Source organism: Miscanthus floridulus, chromosome 18 (genome assembly GCF_019320115.1).
Source record: "Miscanthus floridulus cultivar M001 chromosome 18, ASM1932011v1, whole genome shotgun sequence".
NCBI lineage: Eukaryota > Viridiplantae > Streptophyta > Magnoliopsida > Poales > Poaceae > Miscanthus > Miscanthus floridulus.
In genome coordinates, this window is record NC_089597.1 from 132,497,303 (window position 1) to 132,517,485 (window position 20,183).

The 20,183-nt window shown below is 45.6% G+C and overlaps 2 protein-coding genes across 2 annotated transcripts; one reads left to right on the top strand and one right to left on the bottom strand.

The window, feature by feature from the left end:
• Window positions 1–6,884: 6,884 nt before the first annotated feature.
• Window positions 6,885–12,075, bottom strand: LOC136519949 (endoplasmin homolog). The gene is made up of 15 exons (XM_066513350.1): window positions 11,949–12,075; window positions 10,984–11,104; window positions 10,742–10,895; window positions 10,581–10,661; window positions 10,373–10,484; window positions 10,143–10,269; window positions 9,918–10,056; window positions 9,317–9,434; window positions 9,050–9,234; window positions 8,717–8,932; window positions 8,463–8,628; window positions 8,250–8,388; window positions 8,011–8,161; window positions 7,440–7,844; window positions 6,885–7,340 (listed from the first exon to the last, which is right to left on the bottom strand). Exons 1-15 carry the CDS (start codon window positions 12,013–12,015, stop codon window positions 7,098–7,100), a joined length of 2,424 nt encoding a protein of 807 aa, XP_066369447.1. The 5' UTR covers window positions 12,016–12,075; the 3' UTR covers window positions 6,885–7,097.
• Window positions 12,076–19,269: 7,194 nt separating this feature from the next.
• On the top strand, window positions 19,270–19,941 carry LOC136524710 (uncharacterized). The gene has a single exon (XM_066517975.1). It carries the CDS (start codon window positions 19,270–19,272, stop codon window positions 19,939–19,941), a length of 672 nt encoding a protein of 223 aa, XP_066374072.1.
• The last annotated feature ends 242 nt before the right edge of the window (window positions 19,942–20,183 follow it).

The following is a 20,183-nucleotide window of genomic DNA, read 5'->3' on the forward strand; positions in this document are numbered from 1 at the left end:
ATTTACTATGCAATTTTAAAGTTTCAGCTTTTTTTTTTGAAAAAAAGAGATATAATCAAAGATGGCATGTATGTTGATTTGAGAAAAATCTGAGGAGGTTAATAAGTGGTTGATGATGGCTATTACACTAATAACTCTAAGTGGTTGATGATGGATATCAGCTCTTGTACGTAAAATTTCAGAGAAATTTGGGCCACCACCCTTCTGTACTTCTGGAGGTAGAGCAATCGATGATCCTCCATGCTCATTCAAGGCAATAGGAAATTCCACCATCTCTTAAGAGTACTAATTGCACCTTGACTGCATGTTGTTTACAGGTGCATTGATACTATTGACTACCTATAAGATTTGAGAGAAAAATATATATGGAAAATATCAGCAATGTACAACAAAAATAGCAGATTGTAGAATTAATACCTGATCCAGTTTTGCCAAATATACTCTCCCTCACACATCTCATAAATTCCAAGTGGTCGACATGTAGTGCAACTCTGAATACGAATTATAGGTAATACTGAGTTCTAAATTCTGTACAAAAATTACAATGTGTTAACAAGCTTTGGGACCTGATGTCTTTTAAAACATTAAGATTTTACCCTTGGTCCTTAAACAAAAATGTTAGATCTATATACCATGAACGATTGTTATTAAAGACAATTAAGTTGGTTATACATGAATTTGAGAGAGAGGGATCGATGAACAGAGTTGGTTCAGGTTCTACAAGTGAATCAACACCGGCAGCAGTCTGCCTGTAACACCCCAAAATTTACCGCTTTTGAAAATAGGATTAAAATGATTTATTTGTGAATTTTTGTGCTCATGAAAACATAGGAAAATAAAAATTTTCATTAATTTAAAATCTATCATAAGGTAGAAACGTGTTTGTTGCATTTATGCCGGTCGCACCTCGTGTTTCTATGTGCAAAATGTGTGTTTTTTATACGTTTAGCAGACGAATATCTATCTCTAGGAATTTTTCAGCTTCTTCCTGGAATTTAATTCCTACCTCCTCCACCTTAATCTTTATGTTCCAAATTCCCAGCAATCTTATCATGGGCTCCAAATACTTTATTTGGGTTCATCATGTTCCAAAGTGTCTCTGAGAATTTTTCCCAAATTTTCGGAGGTCTCGGAGTATTTTTCGTGGCTTAAATATCAATTCTGGATTTTTCTAGAATTTTTTATCCACGGAATTAATTAATTCCGAAAATAATAAATTTCTCATTTTTCTCAACGCTCAAAGCCCATGTGCAATAATCCTAATAAATCCTAAATGTCCATGCATTTATTTACTAATGAGCTTTAATGATTATTTAGGCTCATTAGTAAATATGGAGGGTGCAACATCAATTAGTATCATATTGCTAGTTGATGTAGATGTGGGGAGTTTTTCTTCCTATATATATATATCAACCAACCCCTTGGGCAAAGCACACCAAAACTATCGTAAGAGGAGCCCCTAGTTTGGAAAATCCCTCGTGTAGTAAATTATATTTTTCTGCTCTTTCTTTCGCCGTCGCCGTCCGTCAGGAGAGGCCGATGGAGAACCACACCACCGTCTCAAGACTTCGCACGCTGCTGGTGGCCATTGTCTAATCCTTGCCGGAAACTCGCAAGATCACGAGAAGGCCATGTCGTGGTCATCTTCTACATGTCCGACTCTGCTCTCCATCAAACGTCTTCCGCGTCTGACGCTGGTGAGCCTATAACCATCGATCTGTCTCCTCTAATAATTCTCATATGTCAACTCCCGCTCACGTTCGTGTGTTCCCATAATCTTTGCACGAGATCGTCGTCTGACTACCCTATGCATGTGAGCCAATCAACCTTGTCCGCTTGCCCATCCATGCATCTTGAAGGAAGCTACCACGGGCATGCTGAATCTTGCCGAGCTGACCTTCCCACCCGTCACAGCCAGGAGCTTCATTACGACAATTGCTAGCACTCAATGCCGACCATCCTTGTGGGTGCAGCAAGCCGGCCGAGCGGCAGGGCGCCCAATTCATCTTTGGTCAGGTACGTGAGCACAGATCATGTGGAGAAACTACGTAACTTTCTATCCATTCAATAAGTCTTTCCGCACAAATCCAGATCCTTGTAGTCCAGTCTTAGCATATTTGATCCCAAGTTATTTATCTGTTCTAGCTCTGACTCGATCGATTCGTTCTTTCTGCTATGTGCTTTTGCTAACGTGAGATATATATTAGCATCTACGCTAAGCATGCCGAGGAAAGTACGTCGCCTATAGTTGCTAGCTGCTGTTTCCATCATGCGTGTCCAGTTTTGCTCTTGCTAGCTTGATGACGTCATCGTTACGTCACCCACACATTATAGCCGTTTTCTTATAGAAAAATAAATCCAACTATACTATAGAAATACACCACTTGCAATCAACCATGGATCCCCACCGTTTCTCCGTTTTAACTCCGATTTGACCCGTTCAAATTGCATTAGGTTCATAATTTTATAATCGACATATTCATACTACTGTTAGAAAATGTTTTCAACTTTTAAAATTCGTGGCTAGATTTAATCTATTATTTTATTAAAGGAAATCTTGTTTATTTCAAATCTTCTGCGTTTTAATTCTGTTTTGACCCATTCAAGTTGCGTTAGATTCATATCGACGAGATCTACGCGTTAGTGACAGTGTTTACCATATTACTAATTCTAAAATTTTATGGTTTAAATCATATCTTGATTAATAATTATGCAACTGGGTTTTGTAAATAAAATATGATTTGTTTTATTTTAGTTTTATAATTTGAATCTAAATTTGACTTAATTCCATATATAGTATCTATAAAATATCTTATATATGTTATTATATAATTAAAACACATGAAGCTAATAGATTTATATTTTCTCCTATGAGCAAATCTTTCGGTAGATGTATCTTTTCAACCGTAGCTCAGAGTGTTTTTTGCGTCTATGTGTTCGTAGCGAGTCGTAGATTTGTTTTACAAACTTTTCATCTTGATTTTATGTTTGGTGTATTGTTCTAATTTAGATCCATTGTTTGCTTCGTGTATAATTGTATGGATGCTTGTGTGGTGCTTTATGATTTCGTCCAGTCGTTGAGATATACGTGGTGATCAAGAAGAAGAAGAACGTTGAAGATTAAAGCTTACCGAAGGATCGGTGTTTTAAGGCAAGTATAGCATGGGATCTTCCTTGTTACCTAATCACCTTTAATCACTTAATTCATATTGCATGTGTCTACCTTGATTGCCACTAAGGGTTTACTAGTATTTTGTACCATGTACCTTGATACCTTTGGGTTATTGCATTGGGTAGTTTTGCTAGTGCTCAACTAAAGCCATGATCTTGTAACTTGACTAATGGTTTATGCAATAAACATTAAAAGATGCTTTTTAGCAACATGGAACAAGGGGGCTAGAGCATTGGGCTGTTTTATGATGCTCTAGATTCCTCTCCCTAAGGACTTATCTGTAAGTGATCATCCGGGACTTACAGTACAGCTGTGAGGGCTACATGGCTCTGGCTTTAGCTCAGTATGAGGACCTTTTCTAGCTTGTTAGTGGTTACCTTTATTGGCGTAAGAATGGCTTGCCGAATCGGGTATAGGGCGGCCTCTATCCCTATGTGTATAGGCTGCGCGTCAATGTGCCATCGGGAAGGAGGGCTCTACATCTGTTTGCCGAGTGAATATAATGACCCTAACTTATTAGACGAACCTTTGAAAGGCTTCATAGTGAACCCTGTCGACCTTCCTTGGTAGTGGGTCAAGAGGCTGATCACCTCGGGCGAAAGGGTAAATCACGACTCACAATGAAAGTGTACAACCTCTGCAGAGTGTAAAACTGGTATATCAGTCGTGCTTACGGTCACGAGCGGCCTTGGAACATTTACAGAGTAGATGATAGACACTAATGATATGGATGATGAAGATGCTCACTAATGATTAATTGTTTATGCTATTCATTATTCATGTTTACCTGATCATGTGTTTATGGGCTTATGGTAAACTTGTTGCTACTCCTATGCTAAAATCATGACTCATTAAAAGCTAATCGCAGTTTAACCAGTGTCAGCCTTTTGAGCCTCATGAAGCCCATGTTATATTTGTTGAGTACAACATGTACTTACGCTTGCTTTATTTTACACATAATTGGAAAAAAAATCTCGGATGGGTACCAGATTGCTAGAGTTTAGAGGAATTAGGCTTGTGATCAACCAGTCAGTTGTCCCTGTGGATTTGGAGTCTTCGCCTGAAGATCGGAGTTGTCTTTCCGCTGTCTATACTCTGAGGTTATATTCTTTATATTAATACGCTATGTATTTAAGTATTGTCTTTTGATATTACCTTTATTTGTAGCTATATGTGAGATTTGACTTCCTGGGCTCACATATGGTATGTATCTGGTTTTATTCTTAAAACTGGGTGCTACACTGCCTGCTTGCCGAAGGCCACCCCTCAAGATTCTACCAATATAACTGATCTAGAAAAGATACAAAGATGTGTGTTGTAGGTGATACTTGCAATTCTTGTAGATTAGGGTCGAAGTCATATTTTTGGACTGCTTGGGAAGATGATTTAGCATCAGCAGTAAGCACCATTGGCCGCAGATCACCAAGTGGAGGCAATGGAAGACGGCCTAGCTTGCGGCTGCACCGGCGTCCCGTACCACCAAGCAGGGCCAGGAGCCGTCGAGCCCTTAGCTGTTTGTGTTTTATTTTCACCATTCAAGACTTCACTACTTGAGTTTATTGTTTCTCAGACTTTGATGACAGGGTCATAGCAGACAACAAAGATAATGATTCAACAAGACAAGCTGATAATCTATCCTCTATTCAATCCACACATCCAGTACTTGTAAATTCAACTTGTAGATCAATAAATTTAATTTGAACAGCAATGGATCGAGGAAGGGAGTAGCACTTGCCTGGTGTTGGCTGACTTATTTTAAAGTAGGCATGATGGTCTGGCAAAAATGAGAAGTCTTTCAATGAATCCAAAACTTGTAAACATTGAATACTACTAATGCCATGTCTGAATACTACTAACACTACTATTGCCATGTTTTCCTATGAAGGATTTGGTTACTACTAAAACTACTAATACAAAGTAGTATTCATCATGCGAGAACATGTCAGAGGTAAGTCTATTATGTTTAAAAATATACTACTATACCACCAGAACTACTGCTAACTTAAAAAGCGTTTGCGGCTAGCCCAAAATGGATCTGAGAAGAATTTGGAGAGCTGAGTTAAAAGGTTTACTCGGAAGAACTGAGTTAACGGTATGAGATAACTTGTAACATATGTTAGTCAATAAAACGGACGTGCTGAAAAAATAAAGTAGAATACAATATACTACTTGTGAATGCGCGGATCTGCTGGGGACACGAGCAGGCAAATGAAGATGAAGCCTCCCAGTTCCTACTCACAACGATTCTGAGGAAAGGATGGTCCTGGAGACCTGGCCAACGTTTCTCCTCTAGCACTGCAAGAAGCAATTCGTTTCTTCATCAAATTAGATGACAGATTAGGAGTCAGAGGGAGTTGGGAACGAGACCAACCTTTATCGATAGGGGCATACATACATGGATCGGGAGTTTTGCCGGCTCATCATCGTGGATCCATGGATCAGGAACTTCGCTGGTGAAGGGGAGTTGCCATCAGCCGGCAGCCGGTGCGGAGGGAGCGGGGGTGAGGAGAGGGGACGCCGAACGGAGTAGGCTGCCGCCACCGTGAGTGGCGCCGCCCAGCATGGGGGTGGAGAGGATGCCGCAGCCGGTGGACGGAGCCGCCATAGCCGCCATCGGTGACGAAGGGGAGCGGCATGGCAGCGGATCCACGAGGGGAGGTTGCCTGCCGTCGCCACCGTCCGTGGGATTTGGTTGGGGATCAACATTGCGCCGCCGGATGTGAGGAGCAGGGAGCGCAGCCGAAGGTGAGGGGCAGGGAGCGCCGCGCCGGAGCTGTGAGGCGCGAGGCTGTGGCGGCGTGAGAGAAAATTTGGGGTTGGCAAAGTTTTCAATGGTTTCTGGATTGCGGGTTTATTTCGAAATAATCTTAGATGTTTTATGCAAAATATTCTGTGAGGGCCTCTGGAGCGCGGGTTGATTTCCGAAAAGTTGAAGGGGTTTTCGTAAAATGACCGTGGATCGCCCGGTATGGGCCGTCCGCGCGCCCGATCGAACGGCCGCGAAAAGCCGGTGACGTGGCACGCTGTCTGCCCGCGGTTTGGACGCAGGTTTCATATAGAAAGATGATGAATTATATGCATGACAATCTAACTAATATACAGCTTCATGTTTTTAGTACCATTCTATAAATATGGGAAATGTTTAACTGAAAATAAAATTTAGAACTTAAATTAGAACAGAGGGAGTATAAAAAATTTGGTGTGCCATTCTATTGGTTAGCTCAGTAAGACTGTCTCCAACAACCGCGACCCAAAATATAAGACTCATTCTTTTTTTGATAGCGCTACAGGCAAAAGGTTCGATACCTATTTTTAGTCTTCTCCAACAACAAGACCCAAAAGATAACTATTTTTGCAAATGGGTCTATAGGAGAGAGGATACTTAGATTTGAGTTATACCTCTCCTAACACCAAAAATGGATTTTTCATATAGGTACTCTGATGGAAGCTATAGGTATTATGTTGCCATTTTAGGTTTAGATTTCGCAATAGATCTCCTGTCAGAGACCGCCTAAGACTAGTCTCAACGGGTTTCCTGATGTGCATGATATTTATGAAGAGAGAGGTGATAAAAGTTTTATGGGATAAAAAAAGTTTTATAGGGATTGAAACTTCGCATAGGAGTCTTGTAACCGGTGAGATGAAACTTCAACTAGCCTAACCAGACAGGGATAATTAACCTGACCACAGCCGGTTCCGTGGGATGGCAAGGTAAGGTAAATGCAAACCACTAATTAGGCTGAACTAAAGTTTGTATATAGGTACAAAGACAGACAAAAATCCCGTATTACGTTGCATGGGAAAAATGGGCGTCCCTCAGAACCATCACATTCCTAAACACCAGGCAGTGAGTGGAGCTCCCCAATTATCACAGTCCTAACCGGGAGCTAGCTAGACATCAGACACTCCGGAAGGCAGACCACGCCTACAGCTCGTCCTTGTCGTAGGACGGCTCCGATTCCTCCTTGGCCGACTCCTTCTCTTCCACCTCCGGCTGCTCCTCAGCCTCGTCTTCCTCCTCCACGGTCGCGTCGGGGCTCAGGTCCAGGCTCTTCTGCACCGACTTGTAAATGCTGGACGCGAACTCCTTAGGGTCAGGAAGGTTGAACCCGCTCTCCATCAGGGCCGTCTGGTACACCAGCCTGGCCGTGTGCTTCAGCTCTTCGCTCTGTTGTTTCCGTTACAATCAACGAACAAAGGAACCATCAATAAATTAGCATCGTCCCATACATCCATGGTTTTGTATGTAGAAGTGCAGGTACAGTACCTCGTTGTCCTGGGCGACCTTGTCGCGGAGCTCCTTGATGATGGGGTGCCTGGGGTTGATCTCGAGCACCCTCTTGCCGCGCATGTACGCCTGCTTGCTAGAGTCCGACAGGGTCTGCGCCTGCATGATCTTCTCCATGTTGGCGCTCCACCCATACTTGGAGGTGACGACGACGCAGGGGGTGTTGTGCAGCCGGTTGCTGATCTTCACCGAGTCCACGTTCTCGCTCTCCAGGGCCTTCTTCCACCAGTCGGTCAGCTCCTTGAATGACTCCTTGAGGTCCTTGAGCTTCGAGTCCTTGCCCAGCTTCAGGCCCTCCTTGGACACGTTCTGGAACTTCTTGTCCTCGTAGTCCATCAGGTATTGCATCAGGTACTCGTCCACAGGGTCAGTGAAGAAGATGACCTGCAAAACAAAACAAGTGCTGCGTTAGTTCACAAGCTGTATTCAGACCCCAGACTAAAGCCAAATGAAAAGGCAAAACAAAAAGGGACAAAAGCATTTGACGCAGTGCCGCGGTCTTGATTCCTGAATGGATAACTATTTTATTACACCAAGACCAGCGCCATACCTCATAGTTCTTCTTGGTTAGCCTCTCAAGGAATGGAGACTTCTCCAGCTGCTCTTTGCTGCTTCCCGTGATGTAGAAGATGTCTTTCTGCCCTGGCTTCATCCTTGAAATGTACTCATCAAGGGAGGCAAGTTTGCCATCCGACTTGGTACTGAGGCAAGCAAATATAAGATCAGTTTTCTTTTTCCCAAAACATACAATTCAAGGCAATGTTTGAAAAAGAATAAGAAAGGACAAACCTCTCAAATCTAAGAAGCTTCGCAAGGCGGTTCCTGTTAGTTGCATCTTCAATGATACCCAGCTTGATTGATTTGCCAAACTCATTCCAGAACTTGGCGTACTGGCCCTTCTTCTCCTCCACCTCACTTTTCTCTTCATCTGATTACAGAAGATTTTTTTAGTACTGTAACGATGAGTATATGACTTGCATTCATTGCGGAAAACCCCATTACCTGTCTTATCCTTGTTGCTGTACTCATCAGGGTCTTCTTCAGCAAGTTTCCTAATCATATCAAGAGCTTTGCGGATCAGCTTCTTCTTGATGGTCTTGAGACTGCTATGTTGTTGAAGCATTTCTCGTGACACATTCAAGGGCAGTGTGTCTGAGTCAACAATACCCTGAAGACAACATTACTGTAAGATTTTTTCTGCTATATCAATGGATTGAATTGAATAGTATATGTGTTTCGAAATAGTAATCCAGTACCCTCAAAAAGCTGAGATACTTCGGAAGAAGGTCATCGAATTCATCTGAGATGAAAACTCTTCTAACATACAGCTTGAGGTTTGACTTGTTACTGTTGTAGTAACTCTCATAGAGATCATGTGGAGCCTTCGGAGGAATGAAGAGCAAAGCTTTGAACTCAACATCTCCTTCAGCAGTGAAGTGGCTCCAACCCATAGGCTTGTCATCACCGAAGTCCTGAAAAAGAATTGTTAAGTTATACAAATGTTTCGTCAACAAGACCCACAAACAAAGCTTTCTTTGGCAAAAAAAAAAAATCATTGAGTACTACTAATTCATTGCTACAGTATTTACCTTCGCTAGTGAGTGGTAAAACTTTGAGTACTCTTCATCAGTAACCTCCTTTGGGCTGCGAAGCCATACAGCCTTCACATCATTCAGAAGTTCCCATTCGGTAGTAGTCTCCTTTATTGTCTTTGTCTTGGGCTTTTTCTCTTTCTCTTCATCTTCTTCTGTCTCTTCCTCTGTAGTTTCTGGGGCTGTTAAGAAACACATGATGCATTAGCACCAACACACATAACTACCATCTCAGGAGAATAAACAACTTCACTAAAGACTTACTTGAATCCTCTTCATCACTTGTCTCACCCTCATCAGCTGGCACTTCAACATCAACCTCCTTGGTTGACCACAGATAGATAGGGAAGTTGATGAACTCAGAGTACTTCTTCACCAAATCCTGCATAAAAGAGAATTCAAATTCAACACTTGTAACCACAGATGCACAAACAGATATAGTTGTCTTACAAGGTCTATAAGGGATGTGTTTCATTATAATGTATCCAACCCTAGTGGACAGGAAAAACAGGTACTCTTATATGTTTCACTTGCTCTCACACAGTAACATGAAAATTATCTCGTGATTAATGAATGCACTCAATGAAAATGGAAAATTATTGCCAGAGATAGTTGCTAAGCAATCTGCCATTGCTGTAAAACCGAAACATATTGACCACTTGACTTCTGAAAAGATCCGATTCAAATTCCTAGTTAGCACTGTTGGGGTCATGTCCAAGTCTAATAAAATATGTTGATTTCAGATAACACTGTTGGACTTCAGGTTGAAATACAGATACAAGCTAAAAACTACCTCGGTACCCATTGTATATTTTGTGGCAGAAGCCCGTTAACCCAAATAAAAGACAAGTGAATGTGTTGATACCTTTAGCTTATCCTCTTCCAAGTACTCCTTGGCCTCATCTCGCAAATGTAATCTTATCTCAGTTCCACGGCCAAGGGGCTCATTCCATGTATCCTCAGAGATAGCAAATGATCCATCAGCTTTTGATTCCCACACGTATCTAAAAGAGTACAACACCGCAATAACATTAGGCAACTACATAGGTAAATCAAGACATGAATAAAAAATCAGACAGAAATATCTTACTGTTTATCATCGTTGTGCTTGCTGACCACTTCCACATAGTCAGCAACCAAGTACACAGAGTAGAAACCAACACCAAACTGTCCAATAAGATTGAGGTCACCTCCAGACTGCATCTTTTCCATAAAAGCTGCAAAAGTTGCAAACAATTCAAATTATTTGAGAGCATAATCCAATTATATTTAACAAATATTGGATTGCAGTAATCAGGCGGAAAGATGAAAGAACAGTACCTGAAGTTCCAGACTTAGCAATGGTTCCGAGGTTCTTAATAAGATCCTCCTTGGTCATACCAATACCCCTATCCCGAATGGAGAGGATCTTCTTCTCTTTGTCCAACTTAATCTGCATTAGCATAGGCCAGATGCCTTAAGTTCCAATTCTAAAGCAAGATATGATGCCAAAAAAAAAAGGGTCTCTCGACACTGAAATCTCACATACCTGAATCTCAAGCTTTGCAGTGTCACCTTCGCCCAGAACCTCCTTATCAGTAAGGGAAAGGAACCTAATCTTATCCAACGCCTACAGACATGCAGAACACCAGTGTTAGTTTCGAGCATCCACAATGAAGAGTAAACACAGGGATCTGATGCAATACATACATCAGAGGCATTGGAGATGAGCTCCCTCAAGTAGATATCCTTGTTGCTGTAGAGTGAGTTGATGATGATGTCCATGAGTCTGGACACCTCAGCTTGGAACTCAAACTTCTCGGCTGAGCTCCTGAGAGTCTTCCTAGAGATAGACTCGGCTTCCCTGCACACAACAAAATCATATTGTTCATAGAAGTATCGATACATGACAAAGCAGTAATAATCAGCACTGATTGGAAGGCCGTGCACACCTCTGGGCAACATCAGAGTCGGTGGACAGGCCATGAGGGACAGCACCAAGCTTCTCCTCTACCTTCGGTGGGTTAGCTAAGTCATCACTGCTCTCCTCAGCATTCACCTGTAGCTTCTTAGCTGCAGTATAGGCAGGGTCAGAACAAGATTGAAATTCCACAAGGATCAGAAGATTGAACTTCCACTTATATTTAGGCTTTTGGTATGCATGTACAGCACAGTAAATGGAAACCAGAGCTGCCACTAGACTACAAGGTCCTGTTAATTCACCAATAGTAGTATGATAGTGACATGTGCAGAGAGTCTTCAAATTTACTAAGAATAGTAAGTTATATACTAGAGCACTTGATCAGTCAGGTGAGCAGTACATTTACCACAGATAACATCCAGGTAGGTGAAAGCTAAAAATGGACGAGGTTACAGTTACAGTTACAGTTCTAAACCCCATTAAACCCCAAATGGAACAAGCCCATGTTCATCACCACAAAAAGAAAAAATGTAAAGAGCCCCATGACGGGTCTGAGAACTAGTCAGCAATCTCGAACTCGAAACAAACCCTGCCATTACATTGGATCAAAGCGGCCAGGAGCCGCTCACTTCCCCATCTAGCGGCAATTCCAGACGCGAGATCTACCAACAAATTGGACTAAAAATTCCTAGCAGAGATCGCATCTAGTGCCACAATCGTCTACAGTCTGCTCCAACGCATCTAGCAGCCACGACCGACTCTTTTCGGGCCAGAAATTTACCGCGCGGTCCATCACACAGGGAGCTTATACGCAGACAAACTGGACAGAAAACACTACGCAAAACTAACATGAGCCGACGGGCAGAGCTAATTAGTGATCGGGCGAGACGGAATCTGCAACCAATCGCCACGAGAACAGCGGGATCGACCAACCGCACAAAAAAAAATCAACGGAAAAGTAAAAAAACTGGAGATCTCCGGCGCGTGGGGACATGCCTGGGTCGGGGAGGGTAGTGAGGAGGAAGAGGAGGAGCAGCGCGGAGGAAATCGCCCACTTGCGCATCGTCGTCTCGCCTCGCTTCGCTTCACTCTGCGGAGCACCACCACCACCACCAGTGATGAGTTCTGCTCTGCGCCGGAGACGAAAGGCCCTTTAAAACGGGCCGGGGCCAGGAGACCCGTGCGCCCGGTCCACGCGGGCGCGATCCGGCCACGTGGACGAGCGGACGGCCGCGATTGGATCTTTTCCACGTGGCGGTTTTTCACTGGGCGACGCCAGCGGACTTGACGTGGTGCGGGAGCGGGGGGAGGGCCTCTGCCGTCCGATGGGGAGATCTGCGTGCTCCAAGGGCTGGGATCTCGTGTGCGCCTTGCATGGTGGACACGTGGAGCGACGTGATTGGACGGAGGCCGGGTCACCCACGTCGATGTGCTGCTAGAAAGCTCCAAGCGCGTGCTTACCGGATAATAATTTTGTTCAGGAGTTGTGGTGGGGCTGGAGCAACGGGGTGGCCCACAAGTCAGTCAACGGGCGTTCACGAGCGACCGGTCGATGGCCGTGCTTGAAACGCTAATGGTGCTGGACTGCTGGACCTTAATGCTTATCAGGCATTTCGTCAGTCTTCTGAAGGCCAAAGCTCAGGCCTGGTTTAGATTGCAATTTTTTTCAACCTGATGAATAGTACCACTTTCGTCTTATTTGGTAAATATTGTCCAATCGTGGATCAACTAGGCTCAAAAGATTCATCTCGTGATTTCCAACTAAACTGTGTAATTAGTTATTTTTTACCTTCATTTAATACTCCATGCAAGCGGCTAAAAATTGATGTGACGAAGAGAGAGTGAAAAAACTTGAAACTTTGATGGGATCTAAACAAGGCCTCAGTGGGAATGTGGGATGCAAATTAATGTGTCTTGTACCTAAAGGAAAGGAACCCATGGAAGGCTTTGTTTTGTTCAAGTACAAATCACTACTATGTATATTTCTTCAAACTTCATGGGATTTAATTTAATCTGAAATAAAAATACGTCACCAACGCTTCATGGGATTTAATTATGAGAAGATACGGGCAGCCATAACAAGTTTAATATCTAGAATTTTAGATCAACTTTCCCTAACAAAAAGTATGTTTATCACCTTTCGAGAAGCCAAATAGTTTTACGCCAAATGCTTCCTGAAAACCATGCGTCCGTTTCACAAACCACGTATACATGGACTTGCCTTGTTAGTACTCATGGCCAGGTTCATCTTCTGATGCATGCGACTATATATCCTTCAATCAATTCAACTGCCCCCCTTCTATAAAATCCATGGCTGCAAAGATCTTCTTCGGTGAACAAAAGTTAGTTGGTTAGGTTTTTAGGCTGGGATTTGTGGGCTATTATGTTCTTAACGGTAAGATGGGTCTTTAGGGAGACCGATGGACTGCAGTGTGTCGGTTGAGACAATGGTGAGGCAGGGCGGTGGGATATGCAGATTTGGGTGATTCTAGTGGTGGCGATAGTGACGTAGACGAGAGCACTTATGCAGAGTTAAAGAAGGTACCGCAATGGGTGCCGCATGCTGCTAATCCTTACGAGACGTGCTAGGAAAAATAAATCTTTTCACAATAATTATAATTATAATTATAAATATCTAGATCTTAGTTTGGCGGACCCTAAACATGTAGCCTTTAATTTTAGAAGAAGAAAAAATAATGGAAATAAATGAACTTAAAAAGAACAAAAGAGTATTTTCCTGAGAATCAACATGGACATATAAAATCATAAAGTATCATGATGATGGCTGCCGATGAGAATTTGGGAAAAAAAATAGAGAGAAAAACGAAAACGAAAATGAGCCGAAACGGATCAAAAGCAGCAGCGGCTCACCCCTCACCTGGATCAGGTCAGGCATAGCGGGCCTGCTTAGCTGCCCAAATGCGATCGATTCGGCCGGCGAAAGCGCAGCGCCAGTGGCGTGGGCCTTGAGCAATAGATTCACTTTGAGTTGGGCCGAGCCGTATATATTGGTTATCTCCTCTCTTAATACGAATCCTACACCAAACGGCGGGCACCCGCCAGGGACACGTCAACTGTTAACGATATGGACCGTATTTTTCAGCCGAAACAGTATTTTTCTCTCACACGAAAGCCAGCAGTACTTCTTCACGAATCAGCAACGATACGAACCAGCCAACCGAACAGGCTGACGATATGGACCGTTGGATCGGGTTCGTCGCGGGTCTCCAACCCATTAAGTCACGAACCCGAAAGGTCACGATTGTTTGCGAACCCGCTCGGCGGACGACCCGTCCCCTCCCCGGCGCCGGCGTGTCTCCCTCCTCCCGCTGCTCCATCGTCCCCTGCCCCTCCTCCCTTCTCCCCCGCAGGCACTGAGGCACGGGTTGAGCACGGTGCCGACGCGTCTCCCTCCTCCCGCTGCTCCATCGTCTCCTGCACCTCCTCCCTTCTCCTCGGCAGGCACTGAGGCACGGGTTGAGCGGGCAACGCCGGCAGCACTTGGAGCAGGCAAATCGAGTGGGGCACGGGCGGATAGAATGGAGCGTGGGGCAGCGGCGCCAGCGCCGGCGAAATGGCGGCGCGAGACACGGCGACCTCGCCCGCCGGCCTCCACCCTCCGCGTGCTCTGCTTTGTACGCAGCTACGGCCGCAAAGACACACCCTGCCTGTTAGCCCCAGCGAGAACAGGTATGTGGCAACCATGGTAGCAGGCGCTTGCCGATTGGCACCAGTACGTTCCGCCTAGCTCGGTCCCGGACTCGCTCCCGTCGGCTGCCCGCTGTGGTGCCGTTATCTTCACCTCAGAGTTCTCGCTTCCTCTCCTTGGAGAGTGCTGCAATAATCTATTTTCCAAAACCTTTTATAGTTCCTTGATCTGCATTTCCATTAACAGTTAAGTACACAGCTTAGGTATTTAGTTATATCAGTTAGATCAGTGAGCTAAATATCCCTTCACCAGTTCAGTTTGTTGTACAAATGGCTAGAAACCAGGTGCAGATTAGTTTCCATACGCAAAATAAAAAAAATCATTTTCTTATTATTGTGGTACTAATGCCCTTTGTGCTTTACATGTCATCATGTGTTAAAAAAGCATTGCTGGTTACTATACTATTCATATATTCATATTCAGTCAAGTTCTTAGGACCGTACTATTCAAACTGAAATGTCAGAGCATCAGGCAATTCGTTATGCACCTGCTTGCTGTATATTAAACAAATCAGTTCTTTGTATGTATAATTATCTCCTAACCTGCTGTATCTCATTTATAATTAAAAAAAATTGATTGCATTTCAATCATATTATACTTCATTACCATTTTTTTTTATTTTTAATCTGCATACTGGGTTGTTCGTTTCTAGAACAAGTCCAAATATTTTTTTTTCACGAACATGCCGTGTAGCACGTATTTCATTAAGAGGAAGTAGACAACACCGAACCAAACAACAAACGGCTCAACACTAGGTAACCAAAGGTTGCCTAGGCGAGGAGAAGGAAGAAAAACAAAAGCGAAAAAACTAAAGAAAACTACGACGAAGCCCGGCTACTACCACGAGACGGACTAAAAGCAACAACGGGCTGAGCAACAGCAAGCTAGTAAACTAGGCCATGGACAACGATTGGGTGACGTAGACCGGGTACCCAGAGGTAGGCTAAACCTCGAGGTCAAACCCCTCCACCAGCTGGATGCCCTCAATCGCGCATCCTGCCGGGAAGAGAGTCCAGATTGCTTCGCGCTTGGACTCTGAGAGAGGCCCGCCGAATAGGGCCATGTACTCATCGAAATCACCCTCCGCATCGGCCTGCGGCGCCAGATCCTGCTGGCGGACTCCCCATTTTGCCATCATCATGTTCTCGGCTTGCACGGTCGGGTTGGAGGCTCTGCATCTGCTCTTGGCCGCAAGCCTCCCGCTACGACGTGGCGGTGAGAATGTGCATTCAACCGCACGACGCCTCCTAGGAATACGGAGACGTGGAGGTTCGATCAAGATCGGCTCCGTGATGGCAGAGCAAAGCTGTGACTGTAGACACTACGAGATGCCACTTGGTGACACCGGAGCTGGCACCACAGCCGCCGCTGCGCCCATGGGCGATAAGGCCACAGGCGGGGAAGAAACTCTGGACGGCGTCCTCGCGTGGGCCAGCGAGCTCCACTTCGACGTAGTCGGCCCACCAATCAGAGGAACCAGCCTCTAGATGTGCCCGCCTAGATGCTTCCCCAAGTTTGGGTCCCCCTGGGCCTCCGAAATGAAGTTCAGGGTCAAGCGCGAGTATCCGGCCCACCAGCCCAAACGTGCTGCTCCCAAGCGAGACCGCCCTGAGCAGGTGGGGCGAGGGGCATGGCGACCTTGATCCCCGAGCCGGCCAAAGTCAGCGCCGTAGCCTCAAGTAGCAGCATGGGGGCCTCTCCCACCTGTTGTACTACACCAAACATGGCCTCCCTGCATCAAAGCTGGCGGACATCAGCAAGGCATGGAGCAACAGTGTCTGCAGGTGACAGAGCTCTAGGCGCACGCTCCCGAGGCCGTGGCGATGCGACATCCGGGATCTCGCGCGGCCCACCAATCGCGACGCTCGCCCCCGTGGGCCCAGCGACGATCCCCCACCGCGGCTGATGCCGGCGGGCACAGACCTAAATGTGCGCGGCGCGATGGAGCGCTCAGAGTCGGCAGAGGCGTGGGCGCGACGACCACCCGGGGAGCGCCGGTGAGCCGCCCCGCGGCGAGGACCCTGAGGAGCTGGAGGCCGGCCGCGCTTGCCATCGCCCAGCGGACAGTTCCAAGCTCGATGCCCCTCGCGCTTACAGTCGAAGCAGCGCGAAGCGTAGCGACAGTCAGCCTTGACGTGGTCATCAGCCAGACAGTTGAAGCATAATCCGACGAGCTCCGGTGGCACTGGCTTAGCCAGCCGAGGCTCTGCCTGCGGCGCGACGGCTGTGGACGTGATGATATCCCTCCGCATCGGGCACCGACGACAGGCTGGCCGGATGCACCACCACGGAGGCCAAGCGCAGGAGAGCGTACGGCGTAGGAGAGCGTTCTTCTTCCAAGTCGTCGGGGAGTGAAATCTCGTCCCAGCACATCGACTTTGATCTGCCGGCGGAGCAGGGGAAGAACGGGGCCGCTTCAGGAGAGAGGGCGGAGGGAGACTTGCCAGAGTCGGAGGAGGTGGGGGTCTGGGAAGTGGCTGTCGGAGCCGGAGTGGCGGCCGGCAGGCTGCGTTGGTGAGAGCCATGGTTGGAGGAGTTTGAATCTTTGGTGGTTAAGGACTCAGCACAGCACGGCAGGGCCCCTCCGATGAGCCCGCAGGCAAGTAGATCAGGCTCCAAGGATCCTGGATCTGGGCTTGGGAGGGTGAGATGTGGGTGGTGGTGGCAGATCGGCGGTGGAGATGGGGCGGCGCCACCGCCGCCGCCGAGGGGAGAGAGCGGGTCGGGGGGGCTTCATCCTCCCCTCGATCAGTTCCTGTACCATGCTCCCATCGGGAAATGTTGTTACGGTGCACACAAGCATCACTTCCCAGGCCAAATATTGATGTAAACGTTCTCTAGCCATTCACCATGTTCGCTTGTTGGTTTCAGCCAGGCTTATTCAACCAGCCAACAATGTTTTTCTTTCACAAAAAACCAGCACCAGCCAGCCCAAACCAGCACCAGCATCAACCAGCGAACATGCTGATTGTCATTTCAGTTGCTTGGATAAGTAAATCTTGATAAATAAATGTTTCATACTGACCCAACAATTAGATTGTTTAGTGGTCTGAACTCAGTAGATCTCATAGAGGTTCAGAAACCTGCAAAGGCCATGGCTTACATAAGGTAACAGGTTAGCTCCAAGAAGGTGTCACAGGTACTATCCAAACTGAACAAACCTGTGTATGGGTAAAATATACTACTCAAAACACTTGTACTGTGCTCTTCTATGCAGCACTCTTTATCTGAGAAGGGCATTACTTTATTTGAGCGAATATGGCGGGTGTTCTGTCGTTTTATCAAGTTGAAAGCAAAGGTAGTATTTGCAATGAATTGAGAGTTATTGACTTCCTACACTATCCTGCTAAAAACGACGACAAAAGTAAATCACAAAATTTCCATTGACTTTCACGGTTTCACCTACGTATGTTTCTGCATATAATAGAATTTGTAGGTGCCTCCAAGAAGCCAATGAAGGTACATGTACTAGGAGCCTGGAATGTTCTTTTTCTATCTTCCTAATTTCTCATTCAGATTGAAGCCTGGCTTAGTGGTAGTCTAAATTTCTGACTATAGTACAGCAAAATGTCATATAGTAGTGCCAGGAAAATCATAAGTAATCCCAAAATGAGTATGGCAATTCCACCATTGTACAAAGTGTGTCATTTTAACCCTTGATTGTCAAGTGGGTGATTCTAGAAAAACAGTGGAATTGCTTTGGAAAATCTAATCCTTCATCTTGCTCTGTTTAGCTACTTTGGTAATTATAATATATAACCTTTATGCAGTGTGCTATTTCGCACCATCATGCAATTTATTGTTAAATCCATGACTTTTTATGATAAAAAAATTATTTTTATTTTGTATTTATTTGGAGCTCATTTTCCATTTGAGATCTGTTGTTTATTATTATTGACAATGAAGAGCAAAGACGAACTATCAGCACGGGATGTAGCACCAAAAGCAGAACATAGCTTATCAGTGATGACCTCTCAACCTTTTGCTTTAAGTTATTATGATGGACTCTAATAACTAGACGATCTAGTAGGGCGCGGCAAAGCCGCGCCTGGGTTTCTAGTATATTATGAAAACTTTCTCTGTGCTTTGCTATCTGTTCGCGACGACCTAGCTTCCAGGACACGGCGCTATCGTGGTAGCGCCGCCGCCGCCGCCGACGACGACGAGGTGATCCTTTTAAGTTTTAATTAACCTGGTCTCCGCATTCTGCACTCTGATCCTTTGAGCCCCCGTATGCCCCAAGCTCACGCCGATGCCATCTGATATACTAAAATCATTATTGTGTGCATGCTGTGTTTAGACGATGCAGATCTTCGTGAGACGGACCATCACTGGCAAAACAGTCACCATCGAAGTTGAGCCCTCTTCTGACACGGTTGACAGCCTCAAGGCCAAGGTTGAGGATTCGGTGGCCTTTCCTTTTGAGGAGCAGCGCCTTTATTTCTTCTCTGCCAGTCGCAGAGTCGCTGGATGATGCTTGAGGATGGGCACAAACTCTCCGAGTACAACCTCGTGGAGTCTTGCACCTTGGACCTTCACTGGCGTAGTCCTCGCTGTTCTACGTGCACAACCCCTAGCTAGGTATATCTCGTACAGACACGGACACTCATGAGCAAGACCATCGCGCTCCAAGTGGATCCATCAGACACTATCTGCGACGTCAGGAAAAAGATCGGCCGGCACCAGAACCTCTTCTTGGCGGACGGCAACAAGAAGCTTAACAACGACCGTACGTTTGGATACTACTACCATGAGATCCCAAAGGAGTCTACACTGTACCTCGACTTCAGCATAATGCAGATTTTCGTGAAGATGCGCAATGGCAAGACCATTACCCTTGAGGTAGAGCCCACCGACAAAGTCGGTGATGTCAAGGCGAAGATACGGGAGCAGCAGAGGATCATCTTTGACAGCAGCAGCATGCGGATTGCCGTGAAGACACTCGCTAGCAGCGCTAGCGGCAGCGAGTCCATCATCAGGTTCAAGGTGCAGGTTACTGACAAGATTGGCGATGTGAAGGCGAAGGTTCAGGACCAACAGAGGCTCCTCTTTAACGGACAGCAGCTTGTGGACGGGCAGACGCTCGCCGATTACGGTATCCGGAACGAATCCACCCTGCAAGTTTTCGTGAAGATGTTCGCTGGCCAGACGATCACTCTAGATGTTGATCCGTCGAACACCATTGGCGATGTCAAGGATATGATCGGCGATCACCTGAGTCTCACCTTTGACGGCAATGAGCTTGTTGACGATGGGAAGACACTTGCTGAGTACGATTAGCTCTGTTCGGCTTACCCCATATTCGGCTTGTTCGGCTTATTTTTTCAGCCGAAACAGTATTTTTCTCTCACAACAATTCAGCAGGAACAGTGTTTTCCAGCTAGTTTCAGCCAAGTTTCAGACTAGCGAACGGAGCCGGCTGAATTGTTGTGAGAGAAAAATACTGTTTCGGCTGAAAAAATAAGCCGAACAAGCCGAATATGGGGTAAGCCGAACAAAGCTAATAGGAATTTTTTAGCAAC